This window comes from Oryx dammah, unplaced genomic scaffold, assembly GCF_014754425.2.
Source record: "Oryx dammah isolate SB20612 unplaced genomic scaffold, SCBI_Odam_1.1 HiC_scaffold_2, whole genome shotgun sequence".
NCBI classification, from domain to species: Eukaryota; Metazoa; Chordata; class Mammalia; order Artiodactyla; family Bovidae; genus Oryx; species Oryx dammah.
In genome coordinates, this window is record NW_024070186.1 from 153,256,572 (window position 1) to 153,279,250 (window position 22,679).

The 22,679-nt window shown below is 50.2% G+C and overlaps 1 protein-coding gene across 1 annotated transcript in view; it reads right to left on the minus strand.

Annotated features, from left to right (window-relative positions):
• Positions 1-22,679, minus strand: part of URB1 (URB1 ribosome biogenesis homolog) — a 78,308-nt gene that overhangs the window by 45,962 nt on the left and 9,667 nt on the right. Inside the window, exons 5-15 of the mRNA XM_040228017.1 lie at positions 21,446-21,542; positions 19,383-19,468; positions 17,626-17,751; positions 14,687-14,811; positions 10,509-10,704; positions 8,598-8,735; positions 5,693-5,866; positions 4,871-5,000; positions 4,061-4,177; positions 2,612-2,724; positions 721-840 (exon numbers count right to left, since the gene is read on the minus strand). Coding sequence (XP_040083951.1) covers positions 721-840; positions 2,612-2,724; positions 4,061-4,177; positions 4,871-5,000; positions 5,693-5,866; positions 8,598-8,735; positions 10,509-10,704; positions 14,687-14,811; positions 17,626-17,751; positions 19,383-19,468; positions 21,446-21,542 — 1,422 coding nt within the window. The remainder of the gene's footprint in view (positions 1-720; positions 841-2,611; positions 2,725-4,060; positions 4,178-4,870; positions 5,001-5,692; positions 5,867-8,597; positions 8,736-10,508; positions 10,705-14,686; positions 14,812-17,625; positions 17,752-19,382; positions 19,469-21,445; positions 21,543-22,679) is intronic.

The window sequence follows — 22,679 nt, forward strand, 5'->3', positions numbered from 1 at the left end:
TTCCTGCTTGGAGAATCCCCTGGACAGAGGAGCCTGGCGGGCGCAAGTCCATGGGGTCGCAGAGAGCTGGACACGACTGAGCGACTAAACTCACAGACACAATGAATATGATTTTTGTAGTAACTCCCCGCTGCCACCCAACCCCGTGACAAAGCAGAACCAAAGAACTGGATTTCCTGGCACTGCAGTTAAGACCTAAAGTAGCTCTGGAAAATTAGGTCAAGTGTAAGAAAGAAGAGACACCAACAAACTCATCTCCTTCCTCTAACTTTGGTGACACCTGGGCTGTGTTGATGGCCATGCTCAAAAGGCTGAAGCCCTGGAGAGGGCTGAGTCTGAAGTTGAAGGCTGAGGCATTGCCTACTAAACTGGTCCCCAGAGGGCGGCCAATCTAATGTTTACTGAGCCCGGATCACATGTCATTTCTTCTGCAGTTCTAGCTTTGTTATGCCCATTTGCCGCAAGAAAACTAAGTTCAGAGAGGTTAAACAGGGAAGTCCGACACCCCCTGAAGGGGCGGAACCAGGGATCAAAGTGCTTGCTTTCCCCACTTCACCAGGTCGCCTCTCAGGAGCACAACCAGGTGAAGACAGAATAAATTACAGCTGCCATAAAACCCTCTCTCCTTAAATTATGTCGGTCCTAATACATTCTTAATTCAGCAAAGAAAGACTATGCGAAATGCTTCCAGAACTAGGAACTGGTATAGAGAAGGCTCACCTTCACAATCAGAAGTTTGGTTGATGACTTGAGCTGTGAATGGCCACTGGTCACAAACATTTTCATAAGTAAGTAAAACACCGATCGCTTGCCTCCAATGATTTCTCCATCTGGGCCTTCCTGGAGTTTGAATGACAAAGTTATAACAGAGGTCACTGCTGCTGAGTGAACAGATACTACAGGCCCAGGCTTCTCTCCAGCCTCTCGCCTCATCCCAACCACCCCTTGGCAAGCCTGCTGGGACGTCAGACACGAGGAACGTCTGGAGTCAGCAGGCTCAGCCCCCCAGGCCCCAACAGCAGTGGCAGCAATAGTAGCGTCACAGCAGGAAGCAGGGGGACCTTCGGGTGCTTCACAGACGCTAACTCGCTTTATCCTCCCGACAAGCCTGAGCTGGGGACGACGGTCACCCCCTTTTCACACGTGCAGACACTGAGACACAAGGAGGTTAACAGGCTGTTTTAATGACTGAGGTGGGAGCAAGCCCGGGAGCCCTGGCGCAGATGCAGCTCCGGCCAGAGGCTGGTGGGGAACCACACTACCCGGGGCTACCTGACTCCACCCAATACCATACGCGCCGCATCTCAGCAAGACGCCGGTGCGGTGTAACTGGTCCCCTTATACACGACTCAGACTCTCAGAGGCTCCTGGGCTTTGAGCACATGGAGCTCCAGACCCCGCCCAGACTCTGTGTCTTCCCGGGGACTCCCTGCAGCCCCGATCTGAGCCCCTGAGGAACTGGCACTTACAAAGCCCAGCAGACCCTTATTAAAAGCAAAAACTGAAGCACAGGCTATAAACTACTATGGTAATACCAGCTCTTTCAAGATAAGAGGCCTCTCTGCTCACTTTCCAACTAAATCAGCGAGATCTCAATGGTCCGGGTCATCTGGGATGATAAACCAAACAGCCCAGACGCGTCATCTCTCTGCAGTCCTGGCAGTGACTTCACCGGGTTGAGAGCAGGTTCTGGGCCACACTCCCCGGGTTACGTCCTAGACCCCCCAAGACCCCAGAAGTCTCCTAACCACTCTGCGCTCCAGCTGCCCTTGTCTGGGAGTGGCGGTAAGCGAGACGCTACGTAGAATACTCGTGCCAAGCCTGGCGCTGAGTCCTGGATGAGAACAAGTCTCAGCTGTGACACAGGTGAGCTGCAGAGAGAGGACTCGGGAAACACAGAGCGCCCAGTGCCACGGCGTTCTTGCACCTCTCTGGGAGTTTCACCTCTCATAGTGCCAACGTACATTTCCACACTGACGGTTCCTTACAAGAGCTCAGAGGAGACCTGAGTCATTAAAACAAGTCATCTGGGCTCCTGAGATACACCCTTATCGACAGTGCTTAATTTGACCTGGTCATTTTCCCTCTCTGAACAGGGCAACATAGCGTCCTATATTTAAGCCCACGGATGAACATCTCTTGCATCCTGAGTCCCCTTTATCGGTCAACATTATGTTCTCCAGAAAGGGCTACGAGACACTATTATAGACACAGAGAACAGACTTTTCTCCACCAGCCTCAACCCTCTCCTGCCTTGGTGTCTATCTCTAGCTCCATCTTGAGTCGTTCCAGGATGAGGACGAAAGAGAAGAAATGTATTTTGTTTCTTTCCAAAAAGGTTTTAAAAGGACCAGAAAAATGTAAAAGCCCTGTTAGAAAAACACAAAAACTCGCAGTATGGGGCAACGATGCCTTTTCAACAAGGACAGCTAAGCACGTTTGTTTGCAGGGTAAAGAGATTCCTGGCTCACAAATCCAGACCTGGCCTCTGCACCAAGGTTTCGCTCTAAGAGGAGAACCGCAGATGTCCTCCTCTGGAGCTGGAAATTCCCAGACGGCCGCCCAGCCTGCAGGGGAACTAAGGCTGCAGGGTGGGCTCTCAGCCTCTTACCTGGGCCTTTAACCATAGAAACTTGCTGGCGGGCAGCTCCAGGGCTACCTTGAGAATGTGGTGCTGCAGAAGTGGGGGCACCTCCTCCCGCAGGCCCTCCTCTGAGATGACCCCTGCGGGCAGACAAGAGGAAAACAGACGAGACGTCAGAGGGAGGGGGACGCCTGGCTACTGATGCCCCAGCGACGAGGATCCAACGAGAAACTGTTGGTAGAAACAGGCAGAAGGCTGTGGGGCTCAGCCCACCCTGCGCCCACTCTCCTGTCCACATGCCTCAGATCCCCCTGACCTGCAGTCACCCCAAACCTTTCACTCAAGAGCTGGGATGCCGCTGGGCCCAGGAAGCCCTTCCTTGCGCTCGGCCACACTGACCACCCGACAACCAGAAGCCCCCGGCAGGTGGCCCTCCATACAGTCTCCTGTCGGAGCGACCCCTGGTGGGGGACACAGGGCTTGCTCCCGGGACAGCCAGAATCTTATGCACAGCCTGTGGCCACCAGTACCCGAGGCAGGGTCCTCAGCCCCTGGCCTTATTTCTGGGTTAACCATTTACTTGGGAAGGATGCAGTGAGTAAACATTCAGTGGCCACATTCTAGCAAATCTTGTCTTCTCATGGCAAGAGAACTGTAGCTTTTTGAATAGGACTATTTCAACAGCTTAGATAAATTCCAAGACTGATTATTTCTGCAAGTCTTCCTCTGTTGGCCCAGTTATGAAGTCAATTTCAGTAGACAAATTTTTCCATCAAGGAAACGTGGCCGGACAAGCATGATGTTACTTCTATAAGATGTGGTTGGAACCTAAGTCAAATCTGAGTAACTGTGTTAAAAGTGTGTGTGTGTGAACGGGACCTCCTTCTCAGGGGCTCTCATTTCTGCACGCCTTTTCCTTTGATAAGAAGATTTAGAATCAACGCCACATAATCTCATCTATGTGGCTTCCCAGTGGCAAAGAAGAATCTCATCTATATGGCGCTAGTGGTAAAGAACCCACCTGCCAACGCAGGAGACATAAGAGACCTGGGTTCAGTCCCTGGCTGGGGAAGATCCCCTGGAGGAGGCCATGGCAACCCACTCCAGTGTTCTTGCCTGGAGAATCCTATGGACTGAGGAGCCTGGCGGGCTACAACTCATGGGGTTGCAAAGAGTCAGACACGACTGGCGCGACTTAGCACGCATTCTCATCTACCGATCACCCCTGGCAGACAACTCAGCCTAGCTGGCTTCTCCCTTCTCTCTCCTGGTGCTGTTAAGTGTTCGTGTGATATTTCTGTAAAGAAGACCAGCGCTGATCCAGAAGAAAACAACCAGGCCAGTGGATCACACAAGCCAGCTAAACCACCCACCAGCCTTCGCGGTCCTGTGCCCTGGGGATCCAGTGTGCCTGCGGCCGCTTCACCCCCAAGGGCAGGCCCAGCGGAGGGGCACCTGCCGTCGCTCAGGACGCACCTTTCAGGAGCTTGCTGAAGTCAAAGTTGTACTGCGTGACCACGTGCGGGACCGCCTTCTGGTAGAGGCAGATGACCTGGAGCAGCACGGCTTTCAGAAGAATGGTTTCTGCGTCATCTGAATCAGAATTGAACAGTGTGAATCAGGAAACACCCTCGTTCTCTGTCCTCAATCAGTAAGCAATCCCATCACGGTCAACTGCACGCGGAACACCGAGGCTGCAGATAGATGCCCGTGGAGCGAGGTTTAGGGAGCCCATGTGGTAAAGAAGTCAAGACTGCTCAGACAGGCTGGCTCTAAACCCCCACTTCACTGCTGTGACCCTGGGCAGGGTAAAGCTACTCAGGCTCTTTGTGCTTCAGGGGCCTCATCTGAACAACGAGGGGACACACAGCAGGGCCTAACCCCCACAGAGCCGAGAGAAGGATTAAACAGGACAGAGATACAAGACACAAAGCACCATGCCTCACCAATGCCAAGGTCTGAGGCAACGCGTTTTACTAACCGGGGGTAATGTTCTACCTGCAGAACAAAAGAGTGTCCTATGCCTGCCGTCACCCTCCACCCACCAGAAGGCCAGAGCACACAGCATCCATCACGCAAGGGTCAAGAGAGATGTGAGTGGTGCTTGCATAAGGCTTGAGCACATTTCTAGCTGATGTTAAAACTCAAAGTATGATGCCAGGCTCCTCCTTCTCACTAAGCCAAAAAGGACACAGGCTTCTTTCAGAGTCAGAGGGCTTCACAAGCTCCTCAGGAGAGGAGGTTCCCGGGCTGCCTGGGCCAACAGTGTCTGCAAACAGCCCTCACCGCTCTCGGGCGCCACGCAGGGAGCAGCAGTTTTGCTGGCCTTTTTCTTTCCTTTCTCATCATCCTGTTCTGAATCCTGCTTTCTAAGAGACTGCCAGACCCAGATGATGGCATTCAGATCTGGTAAAATCTGAAAGGAAACAAACAAACAAAAAACCAGTCACACTGAGAGGAAGAGAAACGAACGGATCCCACTGATGATGAGATACAAGGAACAGGGGAGAGGGGCCAGCACATGCGAGTGTGTAAGGGAGAGACCCTGGCCTCTGGGAGCTCTGTTTTGGGGCATAAGTCCCCGAACTGAGCCCGGTAAGGAGCTGGTGAACACGCAAGTGCATGCTGTCACTCACTTTGTCGCTCTTTGCGACCCCATGGACTGTCACCCGCCAGGCTCCTCCATCCGTCGGATGAAAACACAAGTACTGATCATGAAAAGACACCCCTAAGGACTCGCTCACCAGAGCCAGACGTTAGGAACGAAGCAATTCACCCTTAGGACCGGCTAGGGGCACCCTACCCAGCAAGCCCGTGGATGGCTCTTCTGGGCGGTCAGCCAGGCCACGGATGCCCAGCCTCCCTGCTCATCAGACCGAGCCTGGGGAGGAGGGAGCAGGCTGCCTCTCGCTGCGGCCCCAGCCCGGCCAGCGTGCAGCAGCAGGGAGGGGAGCGAAGCGGTGCAACGGTTCCTAAGGAGACCAGAGGTCCCAAGAGCGCTCCCCACCACTTCCCTTCACTTCACCTCCACCCTCTGCGCCCCCGAGCTCGTCTCTCCCAGCTGCTGTGCTACCTGTAAGGAGAGGCCACACCTGGCTCCGGGCCTACCTTGCTCAGAGCTTCTCTGAAGAGCCGCACGAAGTCTTCCATCATGGCAGCCGTGTAGACGCCCGACTCCTGCCAGGCCTCTTTATTCAGGCAGTGCTCGATGGTCTTTAAGGCTCTCTTCAAAATGACGGCAACAAGGGATAGAGCTGTGTGTTTCATGGATATGCTGTCCAACTGGGAAGAAAACAAAGAGTTGAGTCCACAAACATCTTTGGATGGCCCTGGTGGACCCAGGGCATGCTGGCCTTTCCTGGGGGCCTGTTGGCCTCTGCCCGCTTGCACTCCTGCAGACCTGACCTCAGCTGATGCTGGGAGGCTGGTTACTAAAGAAGAGGAGTCTGATGGTTATTCCTGATTTTTAGTCCACTGTCTGTTTTTGATAAGTCTTCTCTGACAACTGCCAGGCTCACACGGATAATCCGCGTTAGTGCAGCCGAGGCCCCACCAGGACCCGACCAGCCCCTGAAGAAGCACTTCTCGTCAGCTGCAGAGATGATAAGCAAAGGTACAGGGCACCTGGGTCTGAAGAGCCACCTCTAAGCTCACTGCAGCCCCCACCACAGGCCTCCCACACCCAGACTCTACTTGGATTCGGACGACAACCGGAGACCTTCAACACTCTCACTCACTATGGAGACTGAGTAAGGTTCAAGAGCCTGTGCTATCAGCACTAAGGGGGAAAGGTGAGGCCCCTGGTGACGGCGGTGTGCCCCAGGCCAGCAGGAGCTAGGACATCTCCGGGGCACCGGGGAGACACGTTCCATCACAGGCCCAGCCCAGCCCAGTGCCATCAGCCCCAGGGGACCCCCAAGGACAGAGAAGCCCAGGGAGCACTGGGTAGGATACTGTCGCTTGAGAGTCAAGTAGAATTAACAAGGTTTTCTGACGGACCTTCAGTCTAATAACACCCCAGGCCCCCAGCCTTCCAATCAGCTGGTGTCTCATTTTATATGGACGTTGTACTCTCAAGAAGGGCTACGTTAAATGCCCTGAACCAATAACTACTCCCACCCCGTCATCATTTCAAAGGCAGGACCGAAATGAGTGCTCAACGTGTATATCCACCGGCTTGGAACACGAAGCTTGGCCAACAGCCTGAGGCCTTATCTCCGAACAGCCTACTAATTTCCCGTTTGTAAAACGAGCTCATTCTTTTCTTTCTGGTTCTAAAATCTACACTATTAAAATTTTATAGATAAAACTGTAATGAATAGAAGGAAAATGTCATTCGACAACCCCCACACACACACTCCTAACGCCACCCCCGAGACACACCTGTCGCTGGTGTCACTCACGTGAACACAGGTACAGCTGGGAAAAGGCCATGGACGGGAAGTCAGAGCCTCAGCTTCCCCTTAGCTGGCCCTGGGCCTGCACAGGAGGACGGTGGCCTCGGGAAGAGAGGAGGACGTGTCCTCCACCCCAGCCCGAGGCCGCCCCATGCAGGGCATGAACACCCCCGGGGCACAACTCCTCTGTCCTGGGAGTGAGACAGCCTTTGACATCCCAGGCTGCTGGGGAAAGACCGGGGTTGGCTCAAAGCGGAGAGGAAATGCAGCCAGCCATCACCTCCCACCCACAAGAGGCAGCGTCAGACGTCCCCCTCTCAACTCAACTTTCTTGCAAGTCTCTTGGGATAAACTATTTTGTGTCTCACAAAACAGATGGGCAAGCGAGCTGGGTCCTAACTCTGGTTCTGGGATTTGGCCACCAGAGCAAGCAAGCCACCCTGGCAGGTTCCACCCAGGCCTCTTCTGTCTACTCCGCACACCCCACCGCTCTCTCTCAGCACCATCCCTGGATGGGAGCAAAAAAACTCTCATCCCACAGTACAATCTGAGGAGTTGGGGCCACTTTACAGCAAATGCCCTGTGGACACTGGGTCCAAACCACGCTCTGTGACCCACCGTGGTGGATCCTGGTCTTCTGTGCTCACACCCCAACCAGCCAGCCTGAAACACAGGGACTCCACCTGCCCTGAGGAAGCCCCAAGCCCTGCACTGCTCTGAACACCTGGCCTCTGCCAGGTGGGTCTTGAGGTAACAGGCAGGCAACCGGCAGGACCCAGAACCCATGCGTGCGTGCTAATTTGCTTCAGTTGTGTCTGACTCTGTGCGACCCTATGGACCATACCCAGCCAGGCTCCTCTGTCCTTGGGGATTCTTCAGGCATGATACTGGAGTGGGCTGCCACACCCCCCTCCAGAGGATCTTCTTGACCCAGGGATTGAACCCGCGTCTACTCATGGTCTCCTGCGTTAGCAGGCAGGCTCTTTACCACCAGCGCTACCTGGAAGCCCAGGATCCATGTGCTAACAACTCACGGCAGGTTTGGCTCAGGCCTTGATGCTACAGTGAACAAGGCATGGGCCCCTCACAACGTGGCTTCTGCTGAGCCTTGGAGCTTTATGATAGACGGTGACACAGAACCAAGGATCAAGTTTCTCCATGAACACGTCCTCCCCAAACTCCTGAAACAGCTGGGCCTCAAAGTCAATGTTCCCCAGGAAAGTAATCACTATTCATTTAAAGCTCAGAAGAAAGGATTTGCCAGGCAAATGTCAGGCCCACTCTGTCCAAAGATCCTCAAGTAATGAGACTTCAATGCGTGACACTGGGCTGCAGCTGAGCACACGTCCCCTCCTATGATTCCACCCCCTGCTCCCCCCGCCCCCTATCGACAAAGGCCCAGAGCCACACAGGATCCTGCAGCCCGCTCAGTGCTGGAGAAAGGCAGGTATGGGCCTTGGGCCCCAGGACCCCGTCCCCAGGCAAGGAGACACGTGGAAAACCTCGGAAGCGCTGACAAAAGACAACCCAATACACATAGGCCGGTATTCTCAGCGGAGTGGCCGGCATGGCCAGGGGCGTGAGCGGGAGGGTCTGGAGGCAGGGTCCCCACTCACGTTCAGCGCCTGCGTGAACATGATCTTGTTGCACACCAGAGGTGCAGTGGTCACCATCACCATGGCCAGGAGCCGAGGCAGCGGGATGAACTCTCGGGTCTGAAACGCCCGGGAGATGTCCGGCTGGGCAGCGTAGATCTGAGAAAGGGATGACAGAGAAGTTAACTTCCAAACCTGAGTCTAACGGGAGGCGCCCAAGAGTGAAGCCACTCCGGGGAAACAATGAGAGTAACAGAGGCCCAAGGCTCGCCTCAAGGAACAGGGTCTGGAATGTCGACCCCCGGTTCCACTGGTTAGAGATCAGGCAGGTGGTAAGACTACTGCTGAGGGCAATGACCGTCAAAGCAGGGACTGACTGGTGGTCTGGCGAGCCTGTTAAAACCTCTGATGGCAAACAAGTCACAACGGGATGACTTAGTCCCCAGTTACGGCACCTGGCAAATTATGCCGGCTCTTTAGCGCTTCATGAGAACCCTTCGCGGTAGGGATATTTTATATCAAGATAAAACATATTTACAGATGACAACACTAGACCTCAATGAGGGGAGCTTCCCTCAGACTGCAAGGCTAGAAGGCAGACTCTAGCTTTGAGACTAGGGAGTCCTAGAGACGGCAAGACTACTATCCAATCTGCAGCGGCCATGCACCTGGCTCTCCCCATCCCACTCCAGAGTGCGGCCAGGGCAGCTCCCTACAGGGGTGGTGGCCACGGTGATACCATCACCGAAGTAGGGGGCAGAGTGCCTCCTTCTTGCCCCCGGTACACAGGCGGACCGCACACACAGGTGCTCAAGGAAAATGATGGACTAAGTTCGTTTTGCAGATAATGTGTTGCCCAAGTCAAGGCACAAAAAAATAATTCCAGGTGTCTTATCACTGCGTGCCTAGTCACTCAGTTGTGTCCAACTCTGCAACCCCATAAACTATAGCCCGCCAGGCTCCTCTTTCCATGGGATTCTCCAGGCAAGAATACTGGAGTGGGTTGCCATTTCCTTCTCCAGGGGATCTTCCCAACCCGGGGATCAAACCTGAGTTTCCTGGGTCTCCTGCATTGGCAGGTGGGTTCTTTACCCACTGAGCCACCTGGGAGGCCCCCTATTACCATGAGGCAGATCATAAGGCTGAGAGAAGGGGCGATCATGAATGGAAGGACTTGTAGCAGGTACTTCCACTGGTAAACGAGGGGAGGCTGACACCCATGATCAGATGGAAATTCATTCATATCCACAAGACAGACCACCAAGACACAGCTTATTTCAAGTTGTTCTAAGAACTTGAAATGGCAATCTTTAAATAGCCTTGCTCCCTGGCTTGCATTTCACGGTCAGGCATTTTGCTAATTCTAGCCCAAACTGTAGCTAAACTCATCAAGATCACATTCAAAGTGAAATCTGGATGAAGAAAATAAAATTGGCTTAACAGATTTAGCAGCATAAACCTCAAAATGCAGCTCAGTGAAAAGTAAAACGTCCTTAGAAGAAAAAGACGCTGAATTAACATCATCTAGGACTGATACTGAAGCTTAGAGCTCCAGTACTCTGGCCACCTGATGCGAAGAGCCGACTCACTGGAAAAGACCCTGACGCTGGAAAAGACTGAGGGCAAGAGGAGAAGGGGGCAACAGAGGATGAGATGGCTGGATGGCATCACCGACTCAACAGACATGAGCTTGAGCGAACTCGGGGAGATAGTGAAGGACAGGGAAGCCAGGTGCGCTGCAGTCCATGGGGTCGCAGAGTCAGACACAACTGAGCGACTGGAAAACAAAAATATACCGGGAGAACAGCTGGAAGAAGTTTCTCATCCTGCAGTTTATCAGGATGTCACCCCACCTCCCATCCTCGCCACCCCAACTTCTCACACTTCACCCACGACCCCACGAGGCAGACTTCAGAAGGCAGCGGTCGTCACCTTGTTTAGCAGTCTGATGTTATTTGACCAAGTGGACTTCAGCCTCGGGAGAAAGGAAAACGTCACTTCCTTGAAGTATTTGTTCAGTAGGTCTGGGCACACTTTCAGAATGTTCACCACCAGTTCAGCGACCAGCTCATCGTCCGCTGCGGTTTTCAAACCCAGCAGGAAGTGCAGGAGAGTCAGGTTTCCTCCTCTGTCACAGAAAGACAGAAGAGAGAGGGGTGAGCTGGGGGCTTTCACAACACACCGAGTTCTCAGGATGACGGGACAGGTCCTCAGAACCCGCGAGTAAACACAGCGTTTTACGTTGTGACACAACGATGGGCAAATTTCACTTCTGGTCGGTTTCCCGGAGAGCACAGAGTGAGCTGTTCTCATGGTCTGTGGGGTTCCTGCTCTCCACCAAAGGGCCTGAACTTCACTCCTCTACTTCTTCAGCCTGCGGGACTTCCCCCACCAGGGATCAAAGCCATGCCCCCTGTGTTGGAAGCAGAGTCTTAACCACTGGACCACCAGGGATGGCTCACTCCCCTACGTTTGAACAGCTAAAAAAAGTCTCTCCTTTGTCTTGTTTCCCACCTCTCCTTCCCTCCCTCAAGTTCAGCTGACTTTCAGAGAAAAGGAAGAAATCCTTTCTCTCTAAACCCACAGCATAAAAGCAATTTTAAAATTTCCTTTTGAGATTTTACTGACCTCTTTCCTCCAACTATGGGCTTCCCTGATAGCTCAGATGGTAAAGAATCCACCTGCAATGCAGGAGACCCCAGTTCAATTCCTGGGTTGGGAAGATCCCCTGGAGAAGGGAAAGTCTACCCACTCCAGTATTCTGGCCTGGAGAATTCCATGGACTGGATAGTCCATGGGGTCACAAAGAGTCGGCCACCACTGAGCGACTTTCTCTTTCACTTCCTCCAACTACACATGAAAAAGCACATATATGAAGACGTATGTGCACATTAAGTAAAAAATACAGAGGCATTCATTTTCCTTTAAAAAGATTATGTTGGGTCTCCCTGGTGGTTCAGTGGCAAAGAATCCGTCTGCCAATGCAGGGGACATGGGTTCGATCCCTGGTCTGGGAAGTCCCCACATGCCATGGAGCAACTAAGCCTCTGTACCACAATTGCTGAGCCCGCGCGCCCTGGAGCCCATGCTCCGCAGAGGAGAAGCCACTGGGACGCCAAACCCTCGCACCGCAACTAGAGAAAGCCTGTGTGCAGCAACAAGACCCAGCACAGCCAAAAATATAATACATACATAAGTAAAATTATAAACAAAAATGAAAAGATGACACTTTTCTCCCATGAAGTGCTCATGAAATGCCACAGTCCAGAGTGCCATAGAATTAATTCTAGAACTTAGCCAAGTGGCACAGAGTCCTTCTACAGGTCTTCTGTTTCCCCGTTTCTAGCTTATTTCAAATTCCTACACCTTCACTTAGCAGCCAAAAGAAGCTAGTGTGGGGCGGTGGCAATCTACTGTACGAAAACAGTTGAAACTTGTCTCAAAGTGGGCAGTTTTCAAAGATGTAAGATGATAAAAACAGGAAAACTTACAGGCTTAAAGCCTGCACAAACCTGGACACCTAGCCCAGGACCTATGTAGTTAAGTGGGTTTTATCCCCAGAAACATTTTTGTATCAAGCTTGTCCCTGGAAGTCATAATATAAAAAACTCAAAATTGGCCTCATTGGCGTGTCATGTTGATGGCTTGTGGGACCATCGGTTTTGGAGCCCCCTAAAAACTCACCAAAACTAAGATGCAATATGCTACTTTACAGATAATAAAGATTTTTCAAAATTTGAATTGGAGAGTAATTTTGATCAGAAAGCTATCCTTTAAAAAGCTTAACATTCTTAATAGGAAAATTTCATGAGCAAAATGCACTTTGTGCTTTCAAGTGCACAGAATGTTAAATTTGCAAAGCATGCCAAAAATATGGCACACACACACACAATTTTAATCAACGATGTAATAAAATGAACAACATTTACAGAATTTGCAGTGTGTGCCAGATACTGCTCTAAGCAGTTACCACACACTCTCTGAGGTGGGTGCTAATTGTATCTCTCTTTTTTATTTTTTAAACAGATGAGGCAATACTGCCAAAAAAGAGCAATAACCTGCTGAGGTCTCTGAGGCACTCCAGAAACTGTTCTCTGACCCTCCACAACAGGGCGTAGCAAGCTCTGGCCTGCCACCTGCCTTTGCCAATAAAGCTTTATTGGAACATGGTTATACCCACTTGTTTATTCATGTCGTGGCTGCTTGGATACCACCGTGGCCTACTGAGTGGCCACAGTAGCGACAGCGTAATACACTGAGCCTGACATACTTAACTACCTGGACCTTAAGAGAAAAAGTTGGCCAACCCTGGCCTATGCTAAAATGCCTCCCTATGTGCACTGTCCTAGACTCTGGGGATTCAAAACAGACTAGCCAGGACCTCTTTGGTCCAGTGGTTAAGAATCGACCTGTCAACGCAGGGGACGTGGGTTTGATCCCTGGTCCGGGAAGGTCCCACATGCTGCGGAGCAACTGAGCCCGTGCACCGCGACTACTGAAGCTCTCGTGCTTAAGAGCCCAAGCTCCACAACAAGACCCCGCAATGAGAGGCCCACACACAACTAGAGAAAGCTGCCACGCAGCAACAAAGACCCAGCACCGCCAAAAATGAGAGAAAAACGGAAACAAAAACAGACTAGCCTCTGTTCTCACCGAGTCTTGCCTCTCGGATAATGAACAAGCAAACAAATATGCAAAGTGGTGATAGGTCGCCATCAGAAGCAAGAGCCAGGCAAAAGGACAGTGAGAGTGGAAGGTCTACCTTCGTGAAGAGTTGCCAGGGAAGGCCTCTCTGACATGGTGACATCTGCACGGAGGCCAGCAGGACACAAGGGAGCTTGACGACCACTGGGAAGCCAGGCATTTCAGTTTTCTCAAAGCTTCCCATTAACATCCGATAAACAAAACTGCTTCCTCTCTCTAAGCAAAAAATTTGCCTTTGGCCCATGGCTGAAAAATTTTACATAAACCGCTGCTTATTTAAACAGACCCACGACCGCAAGTTGATTCAATATGTTCATGACGTGGATCATCTACCTTATGGGTCTCCTTCACAGGAAAAAGGCATTTTTCAACATGTTTATATTAGACTATAAAAGTCTGCTCTTACATCTCAGCAAGAAAACAAGTTTTCTCTCACTGACGACAGAAAAGCTACAATATCACCAAAACAAAGTTGAAAGATTTAGAAATGACATGGCAAGTTAATGCATAATAACTACAGAATCTAAACAAGTTCAAAGGCACAAACAGGGAGAAAAATTCTCCCTAGGTTAATCCCATTTTGAGGGAATCAGTCATCGCCTGACTGGTGGAAACCAAAGCAAACCAACTCTATTCTTATAATAAAATGTCAAGGAGATAAAACTAAGGGTCACTCATGATGACCAGAAAATCTGTCTGATATTTTTACTGTCAAATGGGAAAAAAGCAGATTGATGAATGCTATATCTAACAGTAGGGTGTTTTGGTTTAAAAATTAACACAGATATGTATTATAGGTTTAAAGAGAATGTCCAAAAGAACATAATCGAAACCATTAGCTGTGGACTTCATGCTTCCTTACCAATGAAATGCTATCATAATGGTGCAATATGAAATAAAAGGCAAGAAGAAAACTCTGAAAGCCTGACTCACTAGCAGCCGGCTCTGGGGAGAGGGGGATTGTGTGGCCGTCAAGAGTGTGGGCTGGGAACCAAGACCTCCCAGGTTCCAACCTTAGCTCCGCCACTTACAGGGTGAGTGCAAAACTGGGGTAGCAACGGCAGCCACCAAGCACTGTGTGGAGGCCGCCGGGAGGGCGCCTTGTCTCTGGACTTATTCTCAGATTCATCTGGTGCACTGTCCCCAAGTGGACACAGCACCCTCCTGGGTGAGACACCTCACACTGTGTGTCTGAGTCAACTCCCCTGAGACCCCGCCCTGAGTGCCCACAACGAACAGGAGCCGTCTGAGTCCTATTCCAAGTTCATCCCCAGAATGAGTCAGGCATCATCTGAAACACTAGTTCTAACCCCTTACACTTCTGTCACTTGACAGATCCCCACGGGAAGTCACGAATGTGACGGCTGAGAACTCACACTCAGGATGCACACAGGCTCCAGCCTTACCTGCCGCAGGTACCGAGGGATGCATCGTAGAAATTGATCCCATGCTTGAGCGAACAGCACAGATCCATCAGGAAGCTATGAACAAGCTCCCGCACCATGGTCTTCCCTGCGTCTTCAGCAGAAGTCTATGAGAGTTTCAAAGACACTCAGTGACCATCCAAGCTTCATAAGCCTTACTAACAACTACAGGGTAAAAACTGGACAACAGCACATGCCTCACATGAAAAGCAAATCAGAAAACACTTTAAATTAAACACCTGGTAGAGCTGTGGTGCTAGAGAAGACTCTTGAGAGTCCCTGGGACAGCAAGGAGATCAAACCAGTCAATCTGAAAGGAAATCAACCCTGAATATTCATTGGAAGGACTGATGTTCAAGCTCTAATACTTTAGCCACCTGATGCGAAGAACTGACTCACTGGAAAAGACCCTGATACTGGGAAAGACTGAAGGCAAAAGAAGGGGACGACAGAGGATGAGATTTGGTTGGATGACATCACCGACTCAATGGACATGAATCTGAGCAAACTCCGGGAGATAGTGGAGGACAGAGGAGCCTGGCGAGCTGCGGTCCATGAGGTCACAGAGTCGGACATGAATTAGCGACTGAGCAACAGCAATGGTAATTCAAAAACAAAACTGCACGAAAAGGAGAAATGCCAATCAAAACCTAAAAGTGCTCTGATATGTGGAATCTGAACAAGATAAACAAATAAAACAATAATAATTTTTTTAAAAAACCTCACAGAGAGCAGACTGGTAGCTGTCAGATACAGGGGTCAAGGGACTGGGGAGAATGGGTCAACTGTGGGTTTTTTGTTTGTTAGTTTATTTTCCAGTTTAAATAAACTGAATTAAAATTTTCCTTTTTCAAGTTGAACAAACAGGGGGCTGCTGGGACCACAAGAAACTACAGATAACTTTTGAGATTTTCTGTCATCTCTGATTGTCTCCGAGCATTTTACAGTAGTTCTTAGTGCAGTCCCGTGAGCCTGGCCGGGCAGACAGGATTGCATCCTTTCGACGAAGGAGCAAATTGTGGATGAGACGCTGAGGTCAGCACCGGGACAGGAAGTACAGAGCAGGTCAGTCTTGGGACCCCCATAGCAAAGATTCTCTGTTTACAGCACATGCTTTGTTTTTTCTAAGCTTGTTCTTGCTTTTGCATTGTGATACTGTGGCAGAAGATGGAAATGTTTGGTTGTTGCCCCATTCCTGGCACAGAGCTCCTAAAACCCTTGCAGTTTTCTGAGTGATGGGGGCAAGCAGAACGTCTCACATGGAGATCCTGAATCCCTTAGAGTCTCCTAGGTGACAGGAACATCTTTCATTCTAACGAGGCAAATCTTAACAGGCCCCAGGAGAGGTTCAGGATGGGGTCTGGACACCAGACTACCAGTAACGAGAGCATCGCTTAATGCCCCGATTCTCCGTGTCCTCACCTATGCAATAGAACCGTTAGGGACTGCCCTGGTGGTCCTGTGGTTAGGACTCTGCACTTTCACTGCCAGGGTGCAGGTTCAATCCCTGGTCAGGGAACTAAGACCCCATAAGCCACACAGTGCAGCCAGAAAGCAAAAACAAAACTCTTGAGAGGGGCAAGTTTAAACCTGTATTTTCAAACAAGCTTATGAATGACTTAGTTTCTCTTGCTCTTTTGAATAAAATTCCACAATTGGAAGTGTTCTTATGACGCCCCCAGGGCTTCCTGGTTATGGAATGTACAAAATATGTGCAGAACAAGGACACAGGCAGGTCGTGAGACAAAAAGGGGTACAACAGTGGGCTCTTGAGAGGTTAACTATTACAGAGTTAACAGGAAGTCTGAGCCTTCACTACTCTGGCCAAGTCCATGTTCAGAAATGCCCTGAGAAAAATCAAAACAAGGAAAATTCAAAGGTATGGAGGCCTTAGGTCCTCATGAGAGTGACTCTTCTTATCTAGCACTTGTTGCTTCCCAGGTGGCACTAGTGGTAAAGAACCCACCTGCCAAGGCAGGAGAGGCAAGAGATGGGGGTTCGATTCCTGGGTCAGGAAGACCCCCTGGAGTAGGAAATAGCAACCGACTCCAGTATCCTAGCCTGGGAAGTCCAGTGGGGAGAGGAGCCTGACGGCTGCAGTCCATGGGGCCACGAAGAGGCGGACGTGAGTGAGTAAGTGAGCACACGCAGAGAGCAAATATTCTCGTCAACAGGTGAGGAAGTTGACGCTCCCTAGATTCCAGGATCCTAAAGCAGAGGCAACAGGCCTTGAAACTCTGATGACTGGAAAGATGTGAAAAGAACAGATGGGAGACAAGAGGTAAGCAAGGAGGGCGAGAGCGGGAATCTACCCTCTAAGTCTACCACGCAAACACTGCAGGGAAAATGAAGATGCCGTGCAGCTAAAAGGAATAATAGTTTGCTCATTAAAGAAAAAGACAAAAAAAGGTTTAATGTGATACCTCGGAGATTAGAAAAAATTTTACTCTTAATTAAAAGTCATGTTGTATCTAGGTAGATACTTAATATAACGACAGGCCAAAAGAAACAGATCAAACGGGCGGACTTATTTTTGAAGGCAGGTATATGCATAGATCATGGGTAACTCATGTACCCATTCCCCAGGTAGGTACAATCAGGCTGCATGTACCCATTCCCCAGGTGGGTACAATCAGGCATGTATGCTCAGTCGCGTCGGGTTCTTTGTGATCCCAGGGACTGTAGCCTGTCAGGCTCCTCTGTCCATGGGATTTCCCAGGCAAGTATACTCGAGTGGACGGCCATTTCCTCCTCCAGATCATCCCAACCCAGGGATCGAACCCACGTCTCCCAAGTCTCCTGGATTGCAGGCAGATTCTACACCACTTGAACCATCAAGATAATATGTATAGATGCTTCAGTCTCCCAGCTCTGGGCATCTCATGCTAACAGTGATGCCAAGCGAACCCCAGAGATTGTACCTCGACGCTGTCCAGGCTCACGTCAACAATCCCCTTCCAGCTGTAGAGAGATGCTATGTGGTTCAACACTTGTCCAGTGAAGAAACGCACCTTCTGGGTTTTTGTGATATTTTTATTGTGAACTACCTGAAAACAACAGAACAAATGGCTTTCAAGGAAGCTGATTTTTAAAACGTGTTGGATTTCATCATTATAAAAATAATACAGACTTGTGGCAGAACGCTTGGCCAGAAAAAGAAAAAATGTAAAGAGGAAAACAAAATTCATCAATATTGTCACCTTCCTAGGACACCAACAGTTTACATTTTGGTATATTTCCTTTCAGCCTCTGCCCCTCCCCACAACACATGTAAAATATATACATGTGTATATATTAAGTTATTGGGTTTTTATTGGGGTTTGGGTTTTTTTAACTTCTTTGAAATTATATATAGCTTTGTACCTGCTTTATTTATGTAGCATGAACTGTCTCCACATCATTAAAAATTCCTTTAGAACACTGTTTGGGAGGACTGATCATCGTTCCATCCTAGAAGTGACGGTAACGCATGTACCCATTCCCCAGGTGGGTGCAATCAGGCTGCATGTACCCATTCCCCAGGTGGGTACAATCAGGCTGCATGTACCCACTCCCCAGGTGGATACAATCAGGCTGTTTCCATGAGCAGCAGCCTGCACTGCGTCCCTGCCTATGCACTTGGAATGGTGCACAAGTTTTCAGCTCCTCCCAACCTAGCCCCCAGCCCGGATCTCTGAGGGCTTATGAGTTATTTCAAATCCACTCCCTGGGGGATCCTGAGGTGACTCCCAAAACCCTGCCTCCAGGTTGATACACATTTTCAAGACCTCTGACACACACTGCCAGACCTGCTGTCTTCCAGAGGGGCCGTAACACTTCCTCCAGGGAAGCACCTGATTCTTTGCTGGCGCTGAGTATCAGGTCTGAAAAGTCAAGGCCAACTTGGTAGGTGAAAAAACCTGTAATCTCATGACTTGCTCTGCTTTGAATCCAGGAAGTTTTTCAACCTCAGTACTACTGACATCTGGGGACAAATAACTGTTGTGAGAGGCTGCCTTCTGCACTACAGGAGGCTGAGCAGCCTATAGTGGTTGCTCGACCTTGGTCTCTGCTCACCAGATGCCAGTCTCATTTCTCCGGTTATGACAACCAAAACTTGCCAGATGGCCCGTGGGGGACAGAACTGCGCCCAAGTTGAGAAGCACTAAATGCTATGTGCTCACGAGCCCTTTTCATATGGGTTGCCTGCTCACAGCCTTTGGACAACTTTTTTTTATTTGGGGAGGGTCACAGAGTTTTTCTCATGGATCATGGAAGGGGCTTCTGTGTCAAAGACAGCGATCCTTTCAGCAAGTTTTCAGATTTCTGCAAGATGCTTATATAAGGCAGAATATGGAAGATGACACAAAATAACATTTTGTGTTATTATATAACACAACACAGCACGCTAGGTGTGTACATGAAGAAGGGCTGTCGTTTACAGCTCGCAGGCACCCCAGTGGCTTCCTGTGGAATGGGGTAGGGGGTGGGGGAAGCGGGTAGCAGTTTTTCTCCTCTTGTAAGAAATGGCAGCTGCCACCTTCAGAATCGCTCACCACCACCAAGTTCTTGCTTAAGAAACAGTTTCCCATCCAACCCACACAACAACCCGAATCACCTATGAGGTCACGGCTCTGAAGCCCTGTCAAAACACACTGGAGCAAACACGTGACAGGAACACTGATCACCAAACACGTACCTTTGTTTTCAGTGTGGACAACAAAATATTGATGGTGGAGATCCTATCTTCCTTGATGCCTGAGCTAAAAATGCAAGGAATAAATTCTGAAAGTAAAAAGTTTCAAAGCGTTAGATTCAAAAATACTTTGAATGGGAACAGATGAGAGAGCATTACTTCTTAAAATTGTTCTTAAAATGGTACGGCAAACAAAGCCATTGACTTGCCCCCCTCCTTTTTTTTTCAGGTTTTGTCTTTTTTAATTACACAAGTTCACAGCAGGAAAAACTAGTTTTGTGACATAGGAAATAAATATCTAAAAGCAATACAATGAGTGAACCATTAAAGTTCAACAGTTCTTTGGTTCTATCTTCCCTTTCTTTTTTCACATTGACGTCAGTAAAGTTAATACTAACGGTTTGAAAGAGCATGTATGGTATGATTAGTTTTCCAAAGTTCCACTCTTCGCTCAGACCAGTTCAGAGATGTATTTAAAATGACAGGTGTCACGTTATTGACTGGCCATAGAATTGGACTGATTTATTTGCTTTCTCTCCCCAAGGACTTAGCCTTCCACAGCTTGATGCTCTGTCATTACTAATATACTGGCGACACTGGTAAAATGCAATAAACCCATTACAATTTCTCTTGCTCTATACATTCTTCATGAGCACATATAATTTCTTCAGAGGCAAATTCATTATTCTTAAAAAAAAAAAAAAAATCAGAAAATACCGGATGAATCAACCATCGCACCACTACCCAAGAGTTCATACTGAGTAATGTCTGGGTTCCCAGTTGACTGCTAACCTTCTGGTATGTCCATATTCTGTTAAACTTTTAGTAAAATGGGATCATATTTTATCAGTTTTATAATGAAGTTACACCCAATCCCATACCCTCAAAAGATCTGGGATCAGTAAGTATATTTCTATATCTCTTTTGATAGCTGCATTCCTCCTTATGACCAGTGCTCAATTTGCTCAGTCCCTTGCTGGTGGGTAGTAAGGAGTCCGATTTCCAGCTAACAGACAAAGATGTCCCCTAACAAAACCTCTACTCAACTCCTTAATTATTCCCTTAGGATAAATGGCTGGACATGGAATGGCTGGCCCAGCCCAGCTGCCCTGCTGAAACTTTAACAGAAATGCATCCTTGCCCCTTAAGCAGTGTGGACGGATGACACCAAAACCAGTATTCTCCACTTAATAAAAGCCAGACACTGAGAAGACGCGGGGCAAGATTCTGAAGAAATGCCCGGCCCTGGAGGCAGAGGGCATCCCACGCAGGCTGGCAACAAGCCGGACCAGGGCACGACACCACGGGAAGGAGGTGTGTCCTCCACGGGGCTGCGGTCTGGGTGGCCACCAGGCCCTGGGCTGCCCACCTCCAGGGACCCGCACCCGCACCTGCCCGTGAGTGGTCTCAGCAGCCTGCCCTGGACGGGACTCAGGTCTCCCGTGCTGGGGGTGGGGGGGAACAGTTGCAGGCCCCATGCTCTTCTCCTCCCACGAGTCTCAGAGCCCCAGCTAAGATGGCAGCCACTCCTCACCCACAGACAGGGCTTGACCCCAGGGGTCTCACTGGATGACGACCCTCTCTGCGCTGCCATCCACAGTCTTGAGAAAAAAGTTGGTGGCCCTAATGGATGAAACCATGCCAAGCCTCGCTCTAGGGAGACTGGCACCAGCTAGAATTCTCTGAAGCTCAATTTCTGATATCCTGCTCACACTAGGAATTAAAAAAAACACAACTACTAAGAGAAGCTCAGCAGCCAGGGCTATGAATCTGCATCCTTTCTGGAGCTATAAAGCCTCCCTTGTTCGCGTGCTGCAGTCCAGGGGTTGCAAACAGTCGGACGCAACTGAGAGACTGAACTGAAGTTTGCGTTTCTCCTCCGTTGGGCTCACTCAGCACCCAGCTAGTGCAACAGGGACCGCTCTCTCTGCACTGACCAGCAGCTTTCAAGCCACGGTGACCAAAGTCTCTCTGCTGACTTTAACAGAGGCTGACCTCTGTTAACCCGCTAAATGCTCAGAACAATCACGGGGAGGCTGGGCCCCAAGACAACGAGGCCCTCCTACCTTTCAACTCCAGCACTTGCGTGATGGTGCTGTCATCGCCGGCAATCAGAAAGGAAAGGGCAAACTGAATGTAGGCCAGCCGGACGTCATGTACTCCCTGGGGGCGAAGGAGATCGTGTCACACAGGTGTTCATATGCACGTGGCCACACACACACACAGAGACACCCCCCACCCCCCGAGGAAGCAGGAACACGAGGCTGCCCCCTCAATGTCCCGGTCAACCCCTTATCACAGGGTTCTCCAGGCTGGTACTGTCAGAGGGTCGACGTCTAGAACCACTGGTCATCTCTTTATGGAAACCAAGGGTTTTTCTCTTGCTCTTTCCCTCTCAAGCTGCTCCTCTTCTTTCCAGCCCTCTCTAAATACCAAAGCATAGGTCTCCCCTTCCCCGCCTGTAGGACCGCTCTGGTATACAGCAGAAGATGCTCGGCCTGTCTATACACCATCCACTCTCACATCATGAGATAATAGGTCTCTGTTTTCGAAAATCCAGAGATGATGGAAAGGCCGGTGCTGCTTTTGATGAGACACCCATGAGGTGACGTCTGGTTTTTATCAGATATTAGACATTCACCGCAGACACAGACGCAGCCACATTACACATGCAGCATGGCCTTCCCAGGACTGTCGTCTGCACTGCCCCGCGGGGGTGTCAGCTGGACCCAGGGCAGCACCCTCAACGAGGGCCCAAAGGCCATGACCGACGGCCAGCCCCTCAGGAGCGGCTACGAGGGCCACTTCACCAGCCTCTCCTCTCAGTAGCTTTAAGGCAAACTTGTGTCTCACATTCCTGTTTTACACCCAAAGAATCCAGGGCATACGGTCACACAGGGCACGTCAGCTGGCCCTGCATGAGCACACGGGCTCAGAGCCTCCACTGCTCAACCCGACAGCGTTTGCCGAGTTCAATTATTACAAGCTAACTTTAAAGACAAGAGGTAAGTTAACATGATGGAGAACCACTGCCTTCAATGCCTGAAGAGACTGAGGAGTCTTCACCTTCCAGGGAGTCCCATTCATTCAGTGGTGGCAGTAGTGATAATGAAGGGGGTGAGGAGGGAGAGGAGGGTGGGGAGAATGAGGGGGGTGAGGGGGTGAGGAGGGTGGGGGAGTGAGGGGGGTGAGGAGGTGAGGAGGTGAGGAGGGTGAGGAGGGTGATGGAGGTGAGGGGGTGAGGGGGTGAGAAGGGTAAGAAGAGTGAGGGGGTGAGGGGGGTGAGGGGGGTGGGGGGGG